Below are 26,190 nucleotides of genomic sequence, written 5' to 3' on the forward strand. Positions count from 1 at the left end.
TGGAGATGTAGAGACAGCATATTGTTACTGACTGGCCATTGGCATGTTAAATGTATTACAAACGTTGTAAATCTGTTAATTTAGTAAATGAGTCAGCCTCTATGTATGAAGCAGTCTGTAGTGGAATGTCATTACTGTGAATGTTTATACTTTTAAAAAAAGCAAACAAACTTGATGCTGTATTCATTTACTCTACTGCTATTGCATTATCTTCTACAAGAACTAAATTATTGTTTGAGGTGAAAGGAGGAAAAATATCTAGTTTACTACAGCTGTTCTGCATCACTAGTAACTACTTCTGCTTTTGTTCTGAAATCAGAAAGTTGATATTTGTTGATGACCAAGTTAGATGCATTTGACAAAGTGGGCTCTGGCTCATAAATGCTTATTCCACAACAAATTTGTTAATGCACAATAACAACTCTTTGTTGATATTTTCTATGGACTCATGGATGACCTAACATTATAAAAGCAGCAAGTAAAATATGAGACATAATGAGATAACATTCTAACCCTCAGGTGGATTGTGTTCCTTCTTTACCACAGAAGCATTGTTGGGTCTGATGGACTCAGCAATTTATTAGCTAGCTAAGAGCCATTCCCTGGGTTTCCTGATTTGCTGGGTTCTGTGTCTTGGTCATGGCTAGATTTTTGAAATTGTGTATCCTCTTTTTCTCTATTCAATTGATCCCTCATTTCCTCTCCAGGGTTGCTGGCCCATTACTGTTAACGGAGGGACCAATTCATTCATATTCTTATCCCAGCAGCTGGCTGGAAGATGTCTCAGTGGTGCACAAAGTCAACTTAGTGCCACTACCCTTTTTGTTCCCCAGATAGCATCTGCCAATCTGGAAACAGGAGAAGGCAGGCCACATGGAGCAATAAGACAGTCTCTTCATCCAAATGGGAAGGAGGCTTGTCTACCAAGCTCAGAGTTGTGTTTACAGACATGTTCCTTTTTCTAAATCTATTCCTGCCGTTTCTCCATCCCAAGACTCAGGAGAGGAAGGTTTTCAGAAAGTGTGTCATAACTTTTTCCTTTATCCAAGATTCCAGGTGCTTTCAGTGGTTTTTAATAAGAAACCTTTGTGACAGGGAAGGGGAACCTGTGGCTCTCCATATGTTGATGAACTGTAACTCCCATCATTCCTGGCAATTGGCTATCCTGTTAGAGGGTGATGGGAGTTCAAGTTCAACATGATCTGGAGGGCCACATGTGACATCCTTCTCTGAAGAAGGCATGGCCGGAAAACTACATATGACTTGATTTTTTTTACTAGCAAAGCTTTTATGGAACTAGAGCAGAATCTGGATGATTCAGACCTCTAGTTGCAGGGGCGTACTTTCTTGTTTTTGTAGCAATGAACCAGCCTATGAATTCTGCACCCAGTCAAAATGAGCCAGAATTTGGCATCCTTATCCTCCCTGTTCCCTCTCAGCATGCTAATAGCCAACCGCAAGTTTTTCGTATTATGTAGTATCTTCTTACTACATCATACAAGCAAGTCTCTCCAATTTAAGAATCCTTAGAATATTGTTGGCTTTCACAATGTGAATTTGGGCACGATTCTATGATTCAACACTATGAGTCCCTCAGGATTATATTAATTTATTGGGGGAGTCAGGTCCTTTGCCAGCTCTTTCAGAAGGAAGTCGGCATTTCCATGTACGGATTTATGATGGATATCAATATCAAGACTTGAATGTGCCAATTCTTTTTAGGTGAGAACAAGAACAGTTGCTGAATGTGTAGCATTTTACTACATGTGGAAGAAATCTGAACGATACGATTACTTTGCACAGCAAACTAGATTTGGAAAAAAGAGATACAACCACCATCCTGGAGTCACGTAAGTTCAAAGACCTTGAAAGGCTTTATTTTTGTGTTTTGTGATTTTCTCGTCTAGAACATCACATCCATGTTATAATATTGCATTGATGCTGTTCTGTCTATGCATATCCTCTGATTATAGTCAGTTAAATTACTTGCCTTAAGATGATCATTGTCGTTCCAGGGACTATATGGACCGGTTGGTAGATGAAGCAGAAGCTCTTGGTGGAGCTGTACATTCTTCAGCCATAACGTCAAACAGCAGATCGGAGCCCACGCCTGACCAACAGCTAAGCATTCTGAGCTCTATCACTGCCAATGATTTGACAGGTAAATTAAAGGGTGCACGGATGATGTCTTGGAATAGCTTGTTGCTGCTGTATGTCAGGATAATGGTGACATTTTGGCTAATATTGCTTTTCTTTCTTCTAGCACTGACCAACAGTGTAGCCACAGTCTGCCACTCTACAGATGTGAACTGCTTAGATGATGCCTTCCCACCTCTGGACAGCTTGCCTCGGACAGCAGTTAATCATGTGCCTGTTGTAACAGAAGATTTGCTTAACTTGCCTAGTAATGGTGAAAGTGATTGTTTTAATTTATTTGAGACTGGATTTTATCACTCCGAGTTAAACCCAATGAACATGTGCAACGAGGAGTCTGAAAGGCCTGCCAAGAGACTAAAAATGGGAATTGCAGTCCCAGAATCATATATGAATGATGTTTCTGTGAATAACTTGGGTGTTGATTTTGAGAATCACACGCATCACATTACCAGTGCCAAAATGGCAGTCTCAGTGGCTGACTTTAGCAGTCTATCTGCAAACGAGACAAATGGCTTTATTAGTGCTCATGCATTACACCAGCACACTGCCCTCCACTCAGAATGAATTTTATCAGCAAACTGAAGAGACAGTGGACACTGTTGGTGGTTTATGGTAAACTTGATGGGAACGATCAGGTTTGCTTAGTCTTTCACTGGAAGTTTGAACTATGTGACATCAGTGATGTCTTTATGTACAGAACTATATCTTGATTTATCAAGAGTATTTTCACTTTTTTCCAATCCATAAATGTGGAAACTTCATACGACGTTTAGCAGAGTTTGGGGACTAAGAGAACTCTGTGGTGCAGCTTTAAGCTCTGCTTCCTCTTTCTTTTTTAAACCTGTAAACAGAGACTGATGTCTCAAAACCAGCACAGAAATTCTGAACTGATTGGAGTGGCTTTTTTAGTCTAAGTTGCTTCTGCCGTAATGGATGCAGTGGAAAAGCGATTGTTTACAGGTACCAGTCCTGATCCCTGTTCAATGTAGCATTAAAATTAATGAAAAGCAGGGAAAGGTTTCTTTAATTTAAACTGCACAAACATACAATGATATTTTTAAGCGGAACCTTCTCTCATACTAAACCAGAGCACTTCAGTTTACAGAACAACAGGTTCATCTTGATGGATACTAGCACAAAGGACTGTAGGAGCACTGTCTAAAAAATGTGTTTGGATGCTCTTACCAAATTATAGGCCATGGCTACCTTACACAGAAACAATTACACAGATTTCTGTATGTAAACCTATTGGCTGAAATGATACAGTATACTGTTGGGGTGGGGTGGGGAAGTTGTCCACACTTCTGAGGAGTGTAATGTGAAAACATCAAATGTTATGTAATTTTTCTTAAGGCCACTGAGAGGTGAGGGTACAGCTTAGGATTTCCCACTAATGGTTTACATCTTAGGACTTGCCTTAAGTTCAGAGCACTGCAGTTCAATGTGTTAAACTTATGAGGGACTCTAGATTCATAGATGATACACAACTTTGAAGCATCTTCAAGCATGGATGTATTTATTTTTTCTTGGATTGCATTTCATGTTCTGGAGAGGAATCTTTGTTATAGCTGTTTTATGTTTATTGCTTAACCTTTCATTCTAGCTTTGCCTGTCATTTATAATATTAATCAAAAGGTGTTAGCTATGTGTCCCGAACGACACAAAAATGTTGAATTTTCCAACAATACAATTGACATGCAGTAAAACATGTCTATTTTTGCACTGGCCACTATGTATATTTAATTTCCTTTTTAAAATATTGCAATTTTTTTTAAAGAAAAGAGTAAACTTTTCAGTGTTGGTAGTAATGATTTCATGGTTGCACTGCATAAATAGAGAAAGCAGATGCCTTAGTTAATACTTCAAAGGGAGGGTATTTATTCTACATACTGTGAACTGCATTGACATCCTGAGTTTGAGATGCAGCAAAGTGCTGTGTGTTCTTCATGGCATTGGAACAAAGATGGCTTCAAAGAGTTAATATAGCACACGTAACATTTTAGCAAATTAATTTAGCACAGTGGACAAAAGTTGCTGTTGGTGATCTGTTCTGAAATATACATCTAAAAGCTGTCATTCTAATAAGTACACAGTCAATAATGGCGTAGCCTTGGCCCTGTGTTGTATTCTGACGCTTTTAGCCAAATTGTCGGCTTCTTGTTGCTGTGATTTGTGCTGAACTCTGTATCTTTGTTCATTTTTGTTTTTGAATCGACTCATCACAGATAATTTTGTAAAGTAACTGGCCATATTCTTTTTGTGTTATACATTCAAGTTTATGGGTTTACAGTGGCTGGTCTGTATAAAAATCATTACACCATGTCTGAATGCTTATACCAGTTGCACTTAAATGACAACACCCATTCTCATTAGCTGATGCAGTACTACGTTCAGTTTATCTATGCATTGCTGGGGTCTTAATGAAGACCGAGAGTCTAGTTTCTCGTCTAAAGTTTTGATTGTCAGCAAGTTGAATGGACACTTTAGTTATTTAATAAAGACTTTTGACCAAAATTCTGAAATGGTATGAAAGAACAATGAATTCCAGCTAGTTTTAATAGATTTTAATTGCTGATCTAATTTAGCCTGTTGGCTAGCTAGCTGGTAATGTTTACTTTTAATTCCTTGTTAAAATGAGGCAATAATTTGCAAGATTATGTAAATATGTACATTCTGCATATCTTTTTAGATATCTATTTCAATATTTTCTGACTACTTCTGTGTATAGTAACATTTTGTGCATGCTTGATGTGACATTCATAAATTTGTACCACTATGACTTTATTCATGTAAAATAGCTATTTATTGAATTTTTCTTTTAAAAGCTGGACTTAACCTGTTTTTCTCTGTGTTAAACATTTTAAATGGAGAACTTGTTACCGTTTATTAAAAGAATTGCGTTTGAGGGAGAGCACGAAGATGGCAGAATTGCAACCATATGAAGAAATCTACATTGCCTTGATTCAATGTGGGTAAAGCACAATTCTTCTAACAAACTGTGATGACTTCATTGTTCATTGCTGAATATATTATATCTCCTCTCCTTTTTCATAAAAACAAACCAAAAATCCATCATGGGCAATTGCAGTTTGGTAGATGTATCATTTAACTACAGGGATTCTGAAAAGGATAGCTGATTCACATAGAAGTGTAACTGGTGCTGTGATTAGAGCAATACTTTTACTTTTGTTAATTCATTTCATCTTCTCATTGTTAGATTTTTAAATGCTTATTTTTTCCCTCTTGTTATGGTCAAACGGCTGACTTTACTTGAAGGCTGTACAATACTGTCTGAAGTATACTAAATTGTGTACGATTGGGTTGATATGTGCAGTTTCCTTATAAAACCAAGTCAAAACCATATGTTAATTTCAGATCCAGTAGTGTATTAGAAATACAGTTTAATTTTAACCAAAGTCTTTAGTGGGTATTTCAAGTTTGAATGTAAACTAGTGGATAAACTGACCAATAGAAGACTGTTTGCCCAGTGTTAAAAGCACATTGTCTATAAATGAGAAACTGAATTTACATAGTATCATGGTTATGATTTTTCCATGTGAGCGGGAAAACTTCTCAGTAGTTTTTTTTTGCTAACAGTTAAGGTCTGCAGTCCTTCCTGAAGCAACCAGTAATTCCAGTCATTCCTAGATTCAGGTTGGAATCCCCTGTGCATAGCAAAATAAATTAGTGACAATCGCAACCAGTTTTAGTATTGGATGCCCAAGAGGAAGTTGCTATTGTTGCATTGGTTTTAATATTTGTACATAAACACTGATTTTTTTGAACATTATTTTGTATTTGTTGTACTTTAATACCTGGTGTACAGTTCCAGAAATAAATGTCTGGAAACCCTTTTTCTTTTGTGACAGTTTTCATGCCTCTGCAACATTTGTCACTTTAGTATATTTGAACACACAGGGTTATTTTAAAAGGAGTTTTCAGATGTTCAGATTCTGATCCATAAAGAGCCAGATTTATATTTTCAGACAAGACTACATTCTGATTGCATAGAGAGGTCTCTCTCCCACTAATTCTAAAATTTGGGGCCATCCAATGAATCTGAAAGTTGGAAGATTCAGGATGGATAGAATAAAGTGCACAGCACCTAGTTACACTATAGAATTAGTTTTTGTAAAATGCAGCAATGGCTCCCAACATGACTGGCTTTAAAAAATCATACAAGTTCATGGAGGAGAAGGCCATCAATGTCTATGTTCAATTAGAGGCAGCATGCATCTGTATAAAAGTTTTTGGGAATCGCAAGCGTGGAAAGTACAAAGTATGGGTGCCAATCCACTTGGAAATTCTCTAGTGCAGGCCCTGGCTCAACTGCATAACTTGTTCATGTCAACTATTACTTATGCAGGAACGTCTTCCCATGTCTGTGTGGATCCAGAGTTGCAGGCAGTGCGATTCCGCCAAATGGATGTCTCTGAAGGTAGAAGCAAAATAGTTTATCATCAGTGACACGGTGCTGAGAGGGCAGGTTCAAAGAGGCTTATTGTAACAACTTCTCAGTGGATTGGTGACTTCAGGGAGGTACTTGTGAAGTCCACTTTCAGGAAGTGGTTTGAATCCACAGGGGTTCTTGAAAGTGGAATGTTCTTGTTCTCCAGACACCCTTTTGAAGCCACACTCCCAGCGCCAATCAGCTGACTGCCCATCTTCAAAGGGAGGTTGTAATTGCCGTTAAGCTGGCCAGCCTGTACATTGATCCCCTTCGAACCGTGATAACTCATCAGTCACCTGAAATCACTATAATGTCAGGTTGCTTACAGGTAGGTCGGGGGTCAACAACCTTTTTCAGCCGTGGGCTGGTCCACTGTCCCTCAGACCATATGGTGGGCCAGACTATATTTGGGGGAGTGGGGGGAATGAACGAATTCCTATCCCCCACAAATAACCCAGAGATGCATTTTAAATAAAAGGACACATTCTACTCATGTAAAAACAGGCTGATTCCCGGATCGTCCGTGGGCCGGATTTAGAAGGCAATTGGGCCGCATCTGACCCCCAGGCCTTAGGTTGCCTACTCCTGAGGTAGGTGGTGCCCCACAGTGGGGTGGGGTACTTAAAAATCCGGGCCTGCAGGTCAGATCCAGTTCCCCACCACTGATTTAAAGCAATCAAACTTACAAAGTATACTATGTTTATTGATCCAAAGGAACAGGAGCAAATTCTAAGATACAATAGTAAGAAAATATATAGGCTGAAGAACACTGATGGTTGCAGGCACTGTTTTAACACTGCATAAACCACTAATTTTGCACTAATTTTTTCTTTTCTTAAAAGGCTCAGCCAAAAGGATGCACCAAACCCCTCACTGCCACCAAGTATGCATTCAGTAGAAAATACCTCAGGAGACCAAAACTGGTCAATCAGTGGCTCCTCAGGCTCAATTGATAATTGTGTAATAGTTTGAGAAAAGCTCTTCTCCTGGTCCAATGTCTTGGAGAGCAATCAGAACGACACATCTCAGGGGCCTGCAGATTGCATGGTGGAGGAATTTCAGATACTATTATGCACATGCACTTATACATGCATAACACACACCAGTTTTTCTTTCTTTAGGTTCCAATAAGTGAAGGTTTAAATATGTGACCTATTTGACAATAATGAGCTAGTCAAATTATCAAACTTAATCTACTCTGTGAGATTGTAACAAGTATTTGATTAAACTTCTCACCTCTGTATCTCATGACAATAGTTTATGTTTGGAAGATACTGTTTAAATTCTATAGGAAAATCTTCAGGTACGTCAAATTCCTGATAGCATACATTGGCTGCTTTATCTGATGGAAAAATAAGAGGAAAAATATTGAAAAAGATGAGATGCACTAATATTGGTGCAACTCTCAGTTGATGTATCTTTTGGATTTATTTACATAAGTCATCACTCGCATTATTTATCATAACAGAAATCCTGTTCAGATGCTCTAAATATTATATGGAGATGTACCATTTCCCTCTATGTAAAAGATAGGTCCCAGCATTCACCCAAACTGCAGATTAGAAGCAACACTGGTAGCTTGATAGCAGTAAGCCAGAAGTTAATCTCCCATAAAGTTGTGTCCCTGGAGAACTCAACATGATGGTCTTTAAGGTGCCCAAATCTAGTCTATGAAAAATTCTGTCTCCTACTTACCAGGTGAGCAATTGTTAACATATTGCCCCACTGCCAGTGGATTCTGCAGACCAGTTGTAAGCCAAAATACATCACTCATTTTCAAAGGACCAATCTGATCTCTCTTGCTGCATGACCTGCAAAAAACTTACAGCGTTAACTAAAAACCCCATTTTGACAGCTTCTTGAGCAATCGTATCTTTCCAAAGCAAACACGTGTGCATTCACACCCCACAAATTAAATTCATTTGCTAAGACTATGCTACTCATTACCTACATCCTATTCAGCACCCGTAAGTAGCAAATACAATTTGATCCTCTACAGAACTTGAGACATAGCAAGTCAAACGCTGCCCATTCAGCTGAATACACAGCACATATGTTCCACTTCAGATTAAGGAATGGTTGTCAAGCATCTGCCAGACTTTCATACATAGCTGATGGGCTGCATTTAACTTGGTGGGTCTTGCGCATCCGAGCTATGTGCCTTGATTTTTGGTAATGAAGAAGGTTTTCGCTCATGTCTAAGGAAGGGCTGTGATGGCAAGGCTGTTACTTTACAGCAGATATTTGCAGATGCAAAGAATACCTGCCAGACATTTAATATTTAAACAACCAAGAACTTGTGCTTATCCAGACCACCATTCCATTTGGTTGCAGCAGAGACTGAAATGGGGCAGCAAGGCCCACTCTTATCAGCTCTGCTGAGAAACCAGCGTCATTTGACTCCTTTTCTTCCTGGACTGCAATAAGATGTAAATTAAGAGTTTATGTCCAATTTTGCTTGTTTTCCTCCTCCCTCCTTATCCCCTTTTCCTTTTGTGTCTTGTCTTTTAAATTGCAAGCTTGAGGGCAGGACTATCTTGTTTGTTATTGATCTTTTTCAAACCACTCTAGGAGCCTTTCCAGGGTAAACATGCTATAAATATATAGTAATGTGTGAATTTCTGGCACAAGCATCACACCTATATTACCTGTGTAAATCAGTGGAGTTCTTTCCAAAGCACAAAACTTACCATAGATGAGACCAGCACATCAACAATTGACACATTATATTGTTAGTGAGTATACAGAGAAGGAAGTGATTCTCACATCGGCAAGCACTGGATACAAATCAACATCAGCTATAAAAAGCAGTGCACAACCCACTACTTTGCCATTACTTTGTTGTAGTTCAAATTTGTGCAGACCTGGAGCTTCTGCTTTTCTGTTAGCTTCCAAATTGTAAGTAAATATTGAGTCACGGAACAGTGGGATATTCTACAGTAATAGTAGTACAGTGGTACCTCGCAAGACGAATGCCTCGCAAGACGAAAAACTCGCAAGGCGAAAGAGTTTTTCGTTTTTTGAGTTGCTTCGCAAGACGAATTTCCCTATGGGCTTGCTTCGCAAGACGAAAACGTCTTGCAAGTTTGATTTTCAATGCATTCCTATGGGAATCCGTGCTTCGCAAGACGAAAAATTCGCAAGACGAAAAAACTCGCAGAACGAATTAATTTCGTCTTGCGAGGTACCACTGTACAGGTTTTGTCAAATATGGTTTTATGGACCCATCTTATTGGCAGATGGTCTCCCACCTTCAAGGTTAACTTCTTTCAAATGTTAACAAAAGTCATAGGGAAATAAGACAACCACTTGTACATTCCCAATATCAAAGCTGTGCAACTGCAAATAAAAAGGTTATGTTCTACAGCCAGAAAATAAACTCACTCCCAAATCTGTGGCTAACGTTTTATTCCATATAAAAACCTGAAACAGACAACTTCCAGGTTCTTTGGTTTTACTTAAAAACACTATTAGAGAAGTACAAAGGGTGAAACCTTGGGACTGACATTTTTTTATTAAGGACCTACCTGTATATAACTTTTGATATTCCCTTGTCATTCCCATCAATAAGCACCCCATCAATACATCTAAATATAAATGGATTGCCAATGGACTGGAAAAATATGGGCTCATACTTTTCATAGACTGTGCCTGTGTGAGACAAAAGTGGCTATTTTAGATTCCAGCTAATCACAATCAACAAGATGGGCAGTCTCAAGTAACGCACTGAGTGGATCTAACCATTTTCTCACATACAAAAGACTGCAAATCACAAAACTCCTTCAACCTGATTTAAAAATCAAGATTTCTGGGGAAATATGGCAGTGGGTGGGTATAGAATCAGTACCATTAAAAAAAAAGAAGACGACAAAACTTCAGTATCCAGGATGGCAAAATCTTTCTTTCTCCCCCCACATGAACCAAATATACTTCTCTTTGCATCTGCTGGCCTGGGTTTAGATATCTGCAAGAAGGGGGGCCACTAGGGGGCGCATTGGAAGATGGCCGACAATACCATCTCTCCGACCCACACGGGGTAATTAAGAGGCTGTTATGGGAGTAGGCAGCCTCCCTTGTTGCCCCAAGGAAATGGTGAACACTGCCCTTGCCTGCTGTGCCCATAAATCCCCCCCTAATTCAAAAGAAGGGGGTGAGAGCCCTAGGCAGAATGCCCCCATGTGGACCTCGGCTCTCCTGGATGCTGTCTCTGATCGCGCACTAGCTGCAGCAAGTTGGAATAATTAATTACAAAAGAAGCAAATGCACGTATTTCAAGTGAAGAAGGGGAGTGAAGTCTCCTAATTTAAGTGACCTCTGCGAAAGAAGATGACGGGTTGGAGAAACAGGAATATTTTACGATGAAGATACACCAAAGGCGGGGTATGTTGACAACGGGACTGAATGGGGGGGGGGGAGACCTTTTTTACTTTCCTTCTATGTGATTTACAAGAACCCCTCCTCATTAGAACCGTCGGTTGAACTGACCCAAGCAGGATGATTAAGGTCTGTGTGGAGATAAACTTTAACCAAAAGTATGCTTTATGGAGATCGAGAAGCAATAAGAGCTTTTGGAATGGCGCAGCAATTAATTCGGAGTCGTCATCTTGCCAAAGGATTTATACCCGGGAGGAAGAACGGATTTGTTTTCAGACTGCATTCCTAGTGAATCTCCTCAGAGGTTTTGAGAAAGGAGGCAGATTGGTGAAGATTAATGACGCTAAGACTGTTTTGATGTATGGAAGTGATGTTATATGGAAAACGTCTGGATATGGCTACTGGATAAAAAAAAATATATATCCACGCAGGATTACAAACTGTCTAACCAGCTTGTGGAGACTATCAGAGGTCACAAAGAGAAAGGAAAAATATATGAAAATAACAACAAGAGATGTGCAAAAACAAGAAGAAAGGACTGGATAGTACTGTGAACATCATAAGGTTAGATTTGTGGACATTAAAAAAAACAGTAAGAAGCAAGAAGTTGATTGGATCCCCTTCAGAACTTGAAATATGGGTACCCCCAACAAAAATTTAAAATTCGGCTGTGTAATTTGGAATTTATGTAATTTGGTTTGATTTGATGTGATTGGTAGGTTAATAAAAAATCATTCTTAAAAAAAAATAGATATCTGCAAGAAAGACCCTTCCTGTGGTCCCAAAAACAGGTGTGGTCCATTGTGGCAGTTGACATTGGCCAGGACTCTGTGTGCAGGATTTCACCTGCGGAGCCTCTTACCTCTGGATGCATGGATCTCTTTTATCGTAAGTTTAAAACACCCCCCCCCCCATTTCATTCTTTCAGGCATTTTGGAAAGGAATGTACTGGTATAGTGGAATATTAATGGGTTTTTTAAATCTCCTTATGCTGTGGGTTAGGGTTTTGTGTTTGATTTGTTTATTTTGAACCTTCCTGGGATCCAGCAGGATGAAGGGTGGTCTAAAACCCTAGGAAATACATTTATGGTTAAATAGCAATTTGAAACCAGATTCATACAGCCCAAGTTTAAGAGTAACTACTACGTTGCTCTCTCTCTCTTACACCTGAAAGAGCATCTCCACTCCCATCGTTCAGCCCGGACACTGAGGTCCAGCTCCGAGGGCCTTCTGGCGGTTCCCTCACTGTGAGAAGTGAGGTTACAGGGAACCAGGCAGAGGGTCTTCTCGGTAGTGGAACCTGCCCTGTGGAACGCCCTCCCATCAGATGTCAAAGAAATAAACACCTACCTCACATTTAGAAGACATCTGAAGGCAGCCCTGTTTAGGGAAGTTTTTAATAACTGATGTTTAAATGTACTGTTAATCGTTGTTGGAAGCTGCCCAGAGTGGCTGGGGAAACCCAGCCAGATGGGCGGGGTATAAATATTACTACTACTACTACTACTGCTGCTGCTGCTGCTGCTGCTGCTGCTGCTGCTGCTGCTGCTACTACTACTTTTAGGGCATGATATCTGGGGGCAAATGAGTCTGTTCTGACAGCCTCTTGAGCTTTAAACTGGTTCAGAAGGGCAGAACAAAAAGTGTAACTTTTCCTAGAATGGAGGTGCTGAATGTCCCTTGCTGAATGTCATCCTGGCATGCAGCTATAAATGACAGAGTGGCCTTGTCATAAAAAAGGTGACAACTTTACACAGACTGAAACTAAACTGCTAGAAATAGGCACCAGGGGGGTGGGGGGCTTTAAAGAGGAACAGGGCTCCTGTACCTTTGATAGTTGTGTAAGAGAGGGAATTTCAACTGTCCTCTTTTCCATCTGACCAACCCAACAGTTCTGAATAAAAGTTTCAAAGCTTTCTGGCTCGGGTTTGCCAGATTGCCTCATGGTTTAAATGGTTTCTTCTCAATCACAGAACATAGAAATCCTCTTCTAAGGATTCCTAGTGATCAGCCACAGCTCAGTGACAGAATGCATGTCGCATGCAAAAGCTCCTGGATTCAATAATCCGTGAGAGCCCTCTGCTGAGACCCTGGAGAATTGCAGTCAGTCAGTGGCTCATCCATAAATATGGTCTGTTAAACCATTATGCAAAGAAAGGTGGCTTCAGTTGTGGTTTGTCTGAACTAACACTAAGCCAGCCACTCCACGTTTTGCTTCCTCAACGAAGGAAAGGAGGCACAAATGAGGAATACTTGGCCAGCATGCAGCTTGTGCAGGATGTTTTAACAAACAATACTTTTATGGTTCAGCGCGACATGAAAACACAGTCAATTATGATAACACTGATTAAGACGGGCTAATGATCTGACTCAGCAAAAAATGAGATCACATGTTTATGTATTTGTAATACATTCTTTCCATACCAGGATACATAGATACAACTGCTCCTTTGGGAACAAAACCTTTCGTTACAAAGACTCCTGTTCCAGCAGAAATAAGTGAGCTGTGCCTTCGAGTAACGCTGAATCCCAAAGTGTGAAGGAGAACGTCTTCTGGATTGAAGATGGTTTGATTCTGACGGCTGTCATCAATTGTTTGGTTTGTCTCAGGCTGAGCTTTCTGCAGGTCCAGGTATTTAGATTTAACGTTTGGAAGAAAGCTAAGAAGAAATGTTTGTCTCCTCAAGTCATTTACAAATAAAGCTGTGAAAGTTTTCAGGAGTGTTTGAAGTACATCTTCATCAGAAACCGTTTTGTCTTTAGAGCCTTCTGGTACAAACCGCAGAGTTCTGCAACAGTCCAATAAACAACAGAACTGAGACATTTGGAATGTTGTAAATGAGAGTTTGGAAACTGTAGCAAACACTACTTTTCAAACTGTTTCAAACCACTTACAGTTCTGTTGAAAACCATGGCCATCTTTTATATTTAAAAGTCGTGCATATTTTTGATTAAATGTGCTAAACATGAAGATTGCTCTATACAGTATTTCTAGATTGGCTGTACATTCACTGATTTCTGTGTGTCCCAAGAGGCTGATTGTCTGGCATGGCTCACTGTTCCTGGTTGCCTTGGAAGTAGTTTAAGGAAGTAGCAGTAGAGAATCAGTCCTACTGACAGCACAATTGAAATGGGAAAGGAAAGGAAGCGCTAACTGTCTAGCTAATTCTTATGTATAAGACTCTACTGAGGAATGGCCAAAGGAGATGATAAAGTATAGGTGTTTTTCCACACTACATGAAACTGATTCTTCTAATAAGAAGAATCTGTAGGTTCTTTTTCTTTTAAGCAAAAGGTGAAATCTCTCCTAAATTAAGACAACTGAAATAACAGAATAATAAATGTTCCTTGCATGAATACAAGGCTGTGATTCATTAGAAGAGCTGCACTGAGATCATTAAACCACAAGTGTTCAGCTTGCGATTTTATTAGTTCCACCAGAGAGCCAAGAATCAATTTAATCCTTTATTCATTCCATGCATCTGCTTATTATTACAGAAATTAGAGAGGGGGGAAAAGACCAATTACACCTAATCCACACTGTACCCAAAGAAAAATAGCTCCCTATATGATATATTCACAAATATTTCACTTCTAGTTTTAATTGCTTATTTCCCTTGAGAAACTAGTTCATAGCCTCTTTGAATGGGATGTCTTCATCCATCATATATACGGGGTCTTGAGGGGCACAACAAAATTCCTATTGGGTAAATTGTCTGGGGTTTTTTTTGAAGAAAGCTTAAATGAGAACATTTAGCTCTGGTGGTGGAGAGAGAAATACATTGAAAAATGAAGTTTTATAGAAAAAACAGTTAATCCAGCTATTTAATTATCAGCCCATCACATTATATTATTTAAAATATAGTAAAGCTGTTGTTTCAACTGCTCACAAAGCATGACAGAAACCTTCCGTCTGCAAATGTCAGAAGAATTTTTTGCTAGGTTTTGGCTCCCTGTTTCTTCTTCTGCATTATACAACGTTGCAGAATGAAATTACCGTATTTTTCTGTGTATAAGACTGTGTATAAGACTAGTTTTCCCCCTAAAAAATAATGTCCAAAATTTGGGGGCGTCTTATATACAGATAGATCTCCCCCCCCCCCATTTTCTTAAATTGGAGTCCCCTAAAATAGGGGGCGTCTTATACATGGGGATGTCTTATAGACAGAAAAATATGCTATGTCACAGAAATGTCACAGAAATGTTCATTTTAAGGTTGCCTGGTCTGCTGCCCAGCCCTTAACTTCTGTAGACATTCACAAGTGAAGCTTTTCATGGTTCAGAGATAATAATCATTGATGCAGCACATAAGGCAGAAAAGGTACTGAAAGCAACATATGCAAGATTACCCACAGAACACAAGAGAACTCAGCACTACCCAATCCAAACTTCTATGCCAAACTCTTGCTTCTATAACTGCTGCTAAACTGATGTGGTTCTAGTGGCTTTCAAGGTGGTGGCCATGATAATATGCTCCAACTGGGCTGATTTACCAAGGGACAGTCTCTTTTACCCCATAGTAAATGTCTCTGGCAAGGGACGTGGGTGGCGCTGTGGGTTAAACCACAGGGCCTAGGACTCGCCAGTCAGAAGGTCGGCGGTTTGAATCCCCGTCACGGGGTGAGCTCCTGTTGCTCAGTCCCAGCTCCTGGCCACCTAGCAGTTCGAAAGCACGTCAAAGTGCAAGTAGATAAATAGGTATTGCTCTGGCGGGAAGGTAAACGGCATTTCCGTGCGCTGCTCTGGTTCTCCAGAAGCGGCTTAGTCATGCTGGCCACATGACCCGGAAGCTGTACTCTGGCTCCCTCGGCCAGTAAAGCGAGATGAGCGCCGCAACCCCAGAGTCGGCCACGACTGGACCTAATGGTTGGGGTCCCTTTACCTTTAAAGGTCTCTGGTAAAGCAGTTACTACATATAGACTTTGAAGGATGCCTTTTTTTTAAAAAAAAAAGTGTACATATGTCCAATTGAGTTCACTTTTGAACTATTCTGTAGAAGTCAAACCTCTGAACAGTCAGGACGCCATCTTAACCCTAGCACACATGCACAAGAAGGCTAATACAAAATGTCAATACACTGCTTCACTTGCACCAACACCACACCACCCAACAGGAAATGCTGTGGAAGGTGTATGCAGGCATCCCTGGGCAGCCCCCACCGCTGATGCCTGCCCTCATGCCTCATGGGAAGTATGATTTATTATTACTTCTACAAGTAGTAGTAGTACTCCAAGCAACATTAGGTGCCTAGGTCAAGCCACCATTATAATTGAACCACAAATCCTCCAAACGTAATCCCATCCTGTGAAATTTGGACGCGCGTTTGACCAAGCTGCCTAGCACCGATGCAAACCCCAGAAGAACAATCCCACATAGCCTAAAGCATAGCTGTCAACGTTTCCCTTTTTTAAAAGGGAAATTCCCTTATTCCGAACAGGATTCCTCGCAAGAAAAGGGAAAAGTTGACAGCTATGGAGGAGCTGCTTGCGGGTCAATGGGGAAGGGTAACCGCTTCTTAAGGCAGCTCAGAGGATTTCCGCAGGCATGCCAGCAGCAGTCCCCACAGTGGCCATTGCCGCCAGGGATCCGCGTTGCTTTGGCCATTGCCCCGGCTGCGGAAGAACCCTGCACGCGCGCCCTCGCATCCTCACGTGCAAGAGTTCGCCCCGGGTTCGCCAATGCGAACGCCGCCTTGTACTCCACGTGAAAAGGCTGGTTTCCCGGCAACATCGCCGAACTTCTGGCTTTACTTTTACTTTGTTGCCACAAGTGGCAGAGAGACCTCTCGGTCGCCTCCTTCTCCCGCTCTGCCCTGAATGGAGACCCGGCGGGGCGGAGGGTGAGAGAGGAAGAGCCCCGCCGCCGCCGCCGCCTTCACCTGCGCTTGTGGCCGAGGTTGAGCGCGATCCAGGGCACGAAGCGGTACTTGTAGGCCTCCCAGCGCCTCCGCAGAGCCCTCAGCATGGCGGCGGGGGTCCCTTTCCCCGGGGAAGAGCCAGGCTCGGTTTCTTGCTCGGCCGCATGAAGGGCGAGGGAGGGCGCCTGCTGCCTGGCCGCCGCCGCTGCAGCTCCTCCTCCCCGAGGTCAAGCGGCGCAGCTCCCTCCAATCGTCGCCGGCAGCCGAAAGTATAAGGAGCCTGCCTTCACACGCGTGTCTCCTGACCCGCCTCGCAGCACATCTGCCAGCGGATTATAACCCCACCGGATTCTCCGCGTGCGCTTGCTCCGTTTGTTTCCTGCAACGGATGGGCCAAAGTAAATTCGGGCGTCAGGAGGAGTTTGCCTGTAATAGCTGCGCAAGCAGCCGCCGAAAACCTTATCAAGCACGGGCATGGAAGCAGCAGCAGCAGCAAACAACCAACCATTCAGACGACACTCATTGAAGAGTGTTTTGAATCCGCGGAGAGAAACCTGCCGGTGGAACCAAATGTACCCCGGGCGCAGTTTCGCAGGGGGACGTTTTAGGGAGACGGAGTTTACTTCCGCTTTAGGCGCTCAGTCAGCCTCTATGCGCCTTGTTCCATTAGCTTCCAAGGTGGGGATTTCAGGACAGTTCAGAAGGGCTCCCCTTTTCCTATTGGTCGCAGATTGGGGCAGCACCCTTGGGAGAGTAAGACCCACTGGACTTGTTATTCTCAAGCAAATGTGCACATGGCTCGGGCTGCAGCCAGCGCAGTGGGTTTTTGGGAAGTTTTAAAAGCCATGCGGGAACAGCATGTATACACCACATAGCTGTCAGCCTTCCCTCTTTTTGCGGGAAATTCCCTTATTCCAGCGCTGCTTCCCGCTGCTATCCCGGATTGTTAGATATCCCGTAGACAGGTGATATCCCCAGGACAGGTGAGGCTGCTGGTCCCTTATTTTCAAATCTGAAAGTTGACAGCTATGATACACCACGGATGGGGGAACTTGCGCCCCCCCCCCATGTTTTTGGATTCCAGCTTCAGCCCCAGCCAGCAGCATCTCCCAGGTCCTGATCCAACTCGCCAACTCCTGCACCACTCCCCCTTGTGTGGCTGCTGAAAGATGGGCATTTAATTGATATCTAAGGAGCTTCAGATGCCATTAACCATGGGATCCTCCTCAGCCTACTGAGATGGGTATTGGGGACACAGTTTTACAGTGGTTCTGGCCCTAACTCCAGGTTTGGTTTCAGTTTTCTTTTTCAGCCTCCTGCCAGTTGTTCCTGGTGTGTGTGCACATGCTGGAAAGTACTCTCTTGTCATCCACAAGAAGCCTTTCGGAGCAGTCATTAGATTTGGGGGAAGCTGTCAGTATTCTGCTAATACCCAGCTCTTTTTCTGTAACATCTGAATGAGGAGAGGCTGTGCAGCCCTGATGATGGGCTGGCTTTGGACCAAAAAACCTGAGTCCAAATTATGGCAAGGGAGAAGTGCTGTGAGTGAGCAGTCCCAAAGTCTGGATTATTCCTGCTTTGGACAGGATCATACTCCTCCTAAAGGTCTGTAGGCTGATAAGACAGCTGTGTGTTTCTGGACCAGGATGGCTTGGCCACTGTTCTCCATGTGCTGGTAACTGCTAGAATGGATTACTGCAATGCCCTCTGTGAGGTTGACCCAGCAGCTGTAGATAGTGCAAACTGTAGTTGTTTCAACAGCTCCCTGGGGCAGAATACCACCATATTATGCTGCTGTTGAAAGAATTAACACTGGCTGCCAATTAGGTACTAGTTCTAAGTGTTTGTACTGGTTTACAAAGCCCTATACAAATTGGGACCAGGACACCTAAAATAATCTCATACCTTATATACCCATCCAATCACTGCACTCTGCAGGATAGGACCTGCAGACACCATCTCACTAGGAGGTCCATTCCATACCTTGTACAAATCAGGTTTTTATTGTAGCAGCACCTACCATTTGAAATCCTCTATTTGCTTATCAGGTGAACAGTTGATGCTTGTTGGGCCATCTTTTTTCAACAAGCCTTTTCAATGGATTGTTTAATCTTGTTTTTTAAGTACTCATTACAAGAAAAACTTTGTTCCAATACACACAATGATGTATTATGTATAAATGATGTTATATTTCATATGATGGGAGTGCCCATCAGGTTTTGCCACATCACCCTCCATGAATTCAAAAGAACACTGCAGTCCTCAGTGCACTATTCATGATCCTATGTGCTGGGTATTCCCTAGGCAGGTATATCTAAGGAACCCACTACTGTGTGTTGAGTGGCAAAAAGAGATAGCATGCCACTCAGTCTAGTGGAGGATCTAGCTCTCAACTGGTTTATGTTCTCTTCTGAAGTCTTGCCTAGTGAGTCTTTTAAAAGCATTTTAAATAGATTGTTAAGCAGCTGTAAGCAATGTTCCAGTAGTTCTATTGTATAACAATTCACCAGGTCCCAATTCTGTGTCCCAGAATGTTTAATCTGGCAGCATAACAGTGACTGTGGGTACAAATAGCTGTTGTGGAACCCTAATTCAATGAACAAGAGATACTATAAAAATTATGCTTAGTAAATTGTGCCCTTAAGGTTTACACAGACAATGAGTATAATGAAGGAGAATCAGAACTGAGCAAGATAGCTCCCTTGAGCTTGCCTATTGTGAAGTGTTCATGCTGCCAAGAAATAGTGTAGAAAGGGATTAAAATACTTATTTACAGGCATTTTTCAAACTATATAAACAGCTGCGAAAAGCTGGCTCTAAAACCTTGTGTTTGATTGCTGACTATATTGTAAGGAAAACACATGTGTACATGAATGCCAATGTATTTGTTAAACTCAGTTCATTACCATAAAGGAGGGCAGCTTTTGTCCAAAATCTTTTATTTACTATAAAGACAAAACCACCAAAATAGGTACAAATTATACTATAAAATTGGTTCAAAGGGGTAAAAACTTTAATTAAAATATCTTGATATATTTAAAATAACAAAGGATATAATGAAGCCAAATTTTCTTAACCTAGAGATCTTTAAAATTTACTTGCACAGTAAGGTGCTAATAGAAGTTAGCCCTTAAGCCCTGGAAGTCTTAGGAAATCAGTCACATAGCAAATATAATTTCAATGTGAAAGTGAACTTTGGTAGAAGAAAATCTATAGGACACCTGAGGTAGTAGAAACTGGAATAAACAGCAGTAGACGTTATTTACAACTTAGGTACCAAATAACATTAAGAACACAAAAATAATTACACAATACAATTTTCAGTCCAGCTTTGATCCAAATAAAATAAGATTACATCACATCTGCATTAAAAAAACCCCACAATTACCAGCAAGCTGAGGAAAATGCAAACAAACTCAGACAATGCTTTTAGCCACCTAGAGGCAGTCTGAATTTGATATGTGGTAGACATGGTGATCTAGAAAGGTAATACTGATTAGCTGAGGTTCATCAGTTTATACAATTGACAATTTTGTCAAAAACTGCATTAATCTGACAACTGATCTTCCAGTACATGAATTGGCAAGAGCGCATCCTTTAAAGCTTGCACAGAAGAGACTTGGAAACAATCTGATCAGACTAAATTCTAAACTGTCAAGAAACAGAAGTCAAATACAAATACAGAGCTACCAAACTTCACATTTCGATTTTTTTTAACTCTTCAAAGCCTGCCAATCTTCAAAAAGCAAAGGAAGGTAATGTTTTAAGAAAAATGCACATCCACATTTAATGACATTGCTTTTATTTAACGCTAGCATGATCACTGCTGTAAACCTCACTTGTTTTGTTTCCAATCAGCGAGTCGTACATTGTCAATAATGTACAGTACTATAGCTTATTTAGTTTGTCCTGAGTCTTTGAGCATAACCAATTTCTGGTCAATAATTCAACTGGCTTCTGAAGAGTTAAAACTTGAACAGTTATTAAAACAAACTGATTATAAACACAACCAGTATTTTATTTCAAAAAGACTGACCAAAAGCAAAAGAATAGCTGCCATTTTCCTTCAGTCATCCATTCATCAAAATCTAAAAGCCTGCCCTTAAAAACCATCATGAAACAATTAAAAATCTTTGCTAAAAAGTAGTTTTGCACTCTTGTTGAAGAATTTTCTCACATATTTGTGGGTTATATTTTTCAAGTCCAAGCACATTCCCCCCCCGAAAAACTCTTAGTTGTTGTTTTTTTAAAAAAAGAGCTTAAGTAATTTTCTTATCCTTTTTAAAATATTGCCAAATTACATATTTATCAATTGCAACTGTAAACAGATGATGCATGGTAGAAGGAAAACAGCAGGCAAATCCAACAATGGTGGACATGAACACAGTGGTAAATTGAGAGTAAGACTGGATTTTAATATTTGGCTCCCATCAAAGGTTGACTTAGAATGGAAGCTGGGTAGTGGCAGGCTTGACATAAAACTTTTCTACACAGCTTTACCATGAGAATTATTACATGAAAGAAAGGCTCCAAAACAGTTCATTTGACCCTTGGTTACAAATTCTGTTATCGAAAGTAATTGTGCATTTCCCCCTCCCAAAGCTTCCCACTTAAAATACTGACTCAATGGCAGTATTTTATTCCAGATTTCAAACCAATCTGTATCACAGTCTTTTATAACAGGTTATCCAGCAATATTTAGCTTGAACCAAGTTCTAGCTACTATGGGCGTGTTTTTAAAAAATCACTTATTCCCTGAAGGATAAAATGAAAGCACAGAACTGTAACTACCAAGGGGAAGTTACAAGGCTAGCAGTAAATGCACATTGAACCCAAATTGCCCTGGTCAGTGACTTTTAGGAAGGCAAAATGTGGATTCAAAACTATCAACTGTTTTTTCCCCTCCACTTAAAGAACATGGAAAATATAATGCACAGACATTGTACCTTCTTAATGATGAGTAATGAAAACAACCTAAATTGGGTTGTAGAGCCCATAACTGCTCATGTTTGCATGGTGTGAAATGGAAATGGGATTGCAGTTTTTAAATAACTCCTGAGCCCCTCAGCTGCTAGTATTGCTGAAAAAGTGCTCCAAAATAATAAAAAAATTAAAAACCACTTCTTCCACTAAATAATCATGCAGATTTAAAAGAGGAATTGCTTTTTTGTTCACGAAGAGCCAGATCTTTGAGAAAGGCACAGTTTACATATTTCTGCAGTCTGTGAAATGTTGCATACTGAGCTTAGGTAAAGATCTCGATTTGTCAGTCACATACTTAAGTACAGGTCCTCTACTGACCTCAAGTCCTCAAAAATGTATAGTTAAGGCCAGCAGAACAGTTAATACATACTGCCATGCAAAACTGCACAGGAAGACCAGCACTGTTCTATATTCAGTAGCATCATGTTCAGTGTATCCCCACTTTTACATAACAAACTACCACGTAGTGCGGAAGACAGGGTGTTTCAGCAACTCCCTTGCTGGGGGTCTGTCCTGAGGTTGAAGCTCCAAACACCGAAGCGCCACATCCCTTAAGCCTGGAGAGAGATGCGGTGGGATTGATGGAGCTGTGGTTGCACTGGCAATCTACAATCAGAAGAGCAAACACAGGTTATGTTCAGGATTCCTTCTCGTAGGATACCCCTGGATGCAAACTAGAGCAAAACCTCTGCAAGACTCTGAACTGCAGGACATCTTGCTTACACTGCATGTAGTCTGGTTAGCATTGCTTACTATGTATTGTCTTTATCTTTTGCACATTTTGTATTTCCCACCCATAGAACTTTAGGGTTGGAGCTATTTCCCCAAATGTGTGTGTGTGTGTGTTTGTAACTGCTTACTATCTTATTGCACATAGACACAATATCAAAACATAATGGTGGCAGAAGAAGCAAAAAATAAAATTTAAAAAGTGTGCTGCTTAGCACAGAATTTGTTACAATATCTGATCTGCAGGATTCATAGAAAAAAAGAGTTGTCTTGTTCAATCAGGGCATTTGCCTTTTCAAATTGGTATAGTTGTGCAGTAACACTAAACCAACTGATGTAAACAACTAGCAAAAACAAGATTCGCCTCTGTAGTTCACCTAGCTTACATTTAAGAGTTCTGCCAATATTCACTGCCCCTGAAGACTTTGCTCAAATCTCTAAATTTTCTTCTTTAATTTCTATAACACTGTTTCCAGTCTATCTAGCTTCTTCATCCTTCTACATCATTTCAATGAATGGTCTTTCCAAAGACTGAAGTTGCTATTGAACAGTGTATGGTACTATTCAGATACGGATGGCAGCAATAGGATCACTGGGTAGATCATGCACAGCAGGGTTTTTAGTAAGTTCTTGCTGAAGTCCCAATCACTGTCTATTTCTGATCCCTTATTTGCAACTCTAAGTACGGTAATAAAACCCAGTCCTAAACCTATGAAAAACAGAATCCTCAAAAATGTGCCCTCAATGAATTCCTTTGGCAGGACCATGCTAATGAATATACTGTACTTATGAAATTTGCCCTAATTAAGAATATCATATAAGATGCACATATTAGAGAACTGTGGGTACTTTTCAAACTAGGATATTTTCAAAATAGAATGCATTGTCCTTTTAAAAGAACTTAAACAAGCATTTTTTGGCAGCTCTAAATTTGTTTCAATGGTGTCTGTATGGTATAAGTTCTCAGTGGAATTGCTCCCACCTACAGGCTATGTAGATAATTCTCTTACTTATCACCCTACCTTAAATATCAAAGCAAGATGATTGGAATGTTTCTCTGCGTTCCAGGGGGGTTTAGCACAAGCCATTTCTATAATGGCACAACCAATGCTCCACACATCACAGCTCCTACCATACTGCTGGCCTCTTAACACCTGAAGAAGAAGAAAGACAAGTTTAATTTCTATAAATCTTCTAGCAGCAGTATAGAAAGTATTTTAAGAACCTTCCATGGTCAATAAAATGATAGTTTCAGCAGACACCTCCGTGTGGGATTATGGCAGGACTGACACCTTATTTATTTGATTTCTATACTGCGCTTCATCCAAGACGTAAAGGGAGGTTTACAATATAAAAACAAAATACATACAATAACAACAGCAAAAAAACACAATCGTGCACACACAGTTTAAAAGGCCATAAATTTTTTAATTAGTCAAAGGCAGGCACAGGCGAACTCGGCCCTCCAGATGTTTTGGGACTACAACTCCCATCACCCCTAGCTAACAGGATCAGTTGTCAGGGATGATGGGAACTGTAGTCCCAAAACATCTGGAGGGCCGAGTTTGCCTATGCCTGGTCAGAGGTCTGGGAGAAGAGGAATGTTTTTGCCTGGTGCCTGAAGATATGTAACAAAGGCGCCAGGCCCTGAGGAGAGCATTCTACAATCATGGAGCCACCACAGAAAAGGCTTGTTCTCGTGTTGCCAACCCTCAATCACAGGGTCTGGGTCAGTTGATATGGGAAGAGGTGGTCCTTGAGCTATTGCAGTCCTGAGCTGTTTAAGGCTTTATAGGTTAAAACCAGCACTTTGATTTGGGCTTGGGAACTAATTGGCAGCCAGTGCAGCTGGGTCATGACTGGTGCTATATGCTTAAATCGTCTTGCCCTGGTGAGCAACCTGGCCGCTGAATTCTGCACTAGCAAAGTTTCCAAACCATCTTCAGAGGCAGCCCCATGTATTGCAGTAATCGAACCTAATCTAACCTGTTCTGCACACCATCCAAGCAGAAATATAACTAGATACAGTGACAAAGAGCAATAACTAAGAGCAGTAATTAGATACAGACCCAAGGAGCAATTTTCCATATTTCAGACCATTGGCTCAAATTTTCTGCATTCTTGTTCAAGGGGAAGGGGGAGGGGAAAGGGGATGTGGGCTGGAGTGTTTCTGGGGTTGCTGCTGGCAGCAAACTCTTTTCTTAGTTTAATCTCACTACCTTCAGAGATCTTGTCCTACTCAAGAGGTTCAAAATAAGATGGTGGCAGACACAGAGATAGCATGGCATGGTTTGGTGCAGGCAACCTTGATCAAGTTGGCTTGATTTGAATAACCATAGTTGTTGTTATAGTCACATGTTTGCCAATCCAAGTAGTGGAACAAGGGAGTGTATAATCTTTTAAAAGGCAGGTGGCGCTGTGGGTTAAAGCCTCAGCGCCTAGGACTTGCCGATCGAAAGGTCGGCGGTTCGAATCCCTGCGGCGGGGTGCGCTCCCGCTGCTCGGTCCCAGCGCCTGCCAACCTAGCAGTTCGAAAGCACCTCCGGGTGCAAGTAGATAAATAGGGACCGCTTACCAGCGGGAAGGTAAATGGCGTTTCCGTGTGCGGCTCTGGCTCGCCAGATGCAGCGATGTCACGCTGGCCACGTGACCCGGAAGTGTCTCCGGACAGCGCTGGCCCCTGGCCTCTTAAGTGAGATGGGCGCACAACCCCAGAGTCTGTCAAGACTGGCTCGTACGGGCAGGGGTACCTTTACCTTTACCTTAAGACTAAACTACACTGCTTTCTCTTGTCTGCATTGCACAGGATGCCTCTTTAGGTATTGCAGCTGAGCAAGCATGTAGGCCAGTGATGCGGAGTATTGAACATGCCAGCCAGAGCAGCGAGTTCAACATTTGGGAGGGCCACAGGTTCCCCTCTTCTGTCTTAAGATAATAATCAAGCAGTTAATCTTCTCCCAAAGTTCCCCCACTGAATTCTTACCTCGGGTGCCATAAATGCAATGGTCCCCAACAACTGTCCTTGAAACTCTCCAGCGCCAGTTCCTTTAGATGCCAACCTAGCTGCAGCTCCAAAATCCGCAATTCTTAACCTATGGCCTGTGCTGTCAATTAACAAGTTGGCACCTGTGAACGTAATAAGAAATTAATTTAGTTGCTGCTGTGGGTGGGTTTCTGTGAGGGAGACAGACAGGCTTGGGTGCACACACATGGTAGAAACAAAAATTACTATCAATCAGAATACCAGAGATTTGGGTATTTTCCTTCAGTGTACACAAATAGCCTCCATTCAAAATTAGACAATGCCATATAACCAAAAACTGCAACCTTTCTCCAAAAGTGACTTTCTTCCACCAAATATTGAAAAAACACCTGAAAGATTTCTCCCCCTGTAAACCAAATTCCGTTTTTTTTTCTATTGGAAGAGAAACAGGAGCAATATTTATCAACAGAAGGTCTTGCCATACTGCTGTAGCAAGTTACATTTGGGTGTGGGTTTGGGTGTTCACCAAAATACATTTTTATCCTGCTTGCAAACAGTTTAGACATAAGTGAGAACAAAAACCACTGAGTAGACTATATCACCGCCACCACCACCATTTCTTCTATTGATGTTTAATGTTTTCAGAACACAAAGAAT

At 41.2% G+C, this 26,190-nt stretch overlaps 3 protein-coding genes across 10 annotated transcripts in view; 1 reads left to right on the forward strand and 2 right to left on the reverse strand.

Moving 5' to 3' along the window:
• The window catches only part of MIER3 (MIER family member 3), a 19,499-nt gene extending 13,488 nt beyond the window's left edge, over positions 1–6,011 (forward strand). For all 3 annotated transcript variants that reach the window (XM_083703584.1, XM_083703583.1, XM_083703585.1), the window contains exons 11-13: positions 1,723–1,850; positions 2,016–2,161; positions 2,264–6,011. In XM_083703584.1, coding sequence (XP_083559710.1) covers positions 1,723–1,850; positions 2,016–2,161; positions 2,264–2,721 — 732 coding nt within the window. In that variant the 3' untranslated portion in view covers positions 2,722–6,011. The remainder of the gene's footprint in view (positions 1–1,722; positions 1,851–2,015; positions 2,162–2,263) is intronic.
• SETD9 (SET domain containing 9) lies at positions 5,523–17,641 on the reverse strand. Its single transcript, XM_083703676.1, has 7 exons — positions 16,860–17,641; positions 13,406–13,770; positions 10,135–10,258; positions 8,303–8,418; positions 7,844–7,949; positions 7,513–7,640; positions 5,523–6,589 (listed from the first exon to the last, which is right to left on the reverse strand). Exons 1-6 carry the CDS (start codon positions 16,943–16,945, stop codon positions 7,553–7,555), a joined length of 885 nt encoding a protein of 294 aa, XP_083559802.1. The 5' UTR covers positions 16,946–17,641; the 3' UTR covers positions 5,523–6,589; positions 7,513–7,552.
• Positions 17,642–19,760: 2,119 nt separating this feature from the next.
• The window catches only part of MAP3K1 (mitogen-activated protein kinase kinase kinase 1), a 61,294-nt gene continuing 54,864 nt past the window's right edge, over positions 19,761–26,190 (reverse strand). For all 6 annotated transcript variants that reach the window (XM_083703404.1, XM_083703406.1, XM_083703407.1 and 3 more), the window contains 3 exons: positions 25,534–25,676; positions 23,573–23,704; positions 19,761–22,427 (listed from right to left, as the gene is read on the reverse strand). In XM_083703404.1, coding sequence (XP_083559530.1) covers positions 22,278–22,427; positions 23,573–23,704; positions 25,534–25,676 — 425 coding nt within the window. In that variant the 3' untranslated portion in view covers positions 19,761–22,277. The remainder of the gene's footprint in view (positions 22,428–23,572; positions 23,705–25,533; positions 25,677–26,190) is intronic.

Source organism: Podarcis gaigeae, assembly GCF_964106915.1.
Source record: "Podarcis gaigeae genome assembly, chromosome: 11".
In the NCBI taxonomy this organism is placed as follows: Eukaryota; Metazoa; Chordata; class Lepidosauria; order Squamata; family Lacertidae; genus Podarcis; species Podarcis gaigeae.

What these genes read in the sequence shown, in the direction of transcription:
- SETD9 (XM_083703676.1), bottom strand. Translation starts at nt 16,945, where the DNA reads ATGCTGAGGGCTCTGCGGAGGCGCTGGGAGGCCTACAAGTACCGCTTC. An exon ending in AACCTCGGCCACAAGCGCAG is followed by an intron (nt 13,771 to 16,859) that starts GTGAAGGCGGCG and finishes GGACTGTTGCAG; the next exon opens with AACTCTGCGGTTTGTACCAG. An exon ending in TGTTAACAATTGCTCACCTG is followed by an intron (nt 7,950 to 8,302) that starts GTAAGTAGGAGA and finishes TTTTTCCATCAG; the next exon opens with ATAAAGCAGCCAATGTATGC.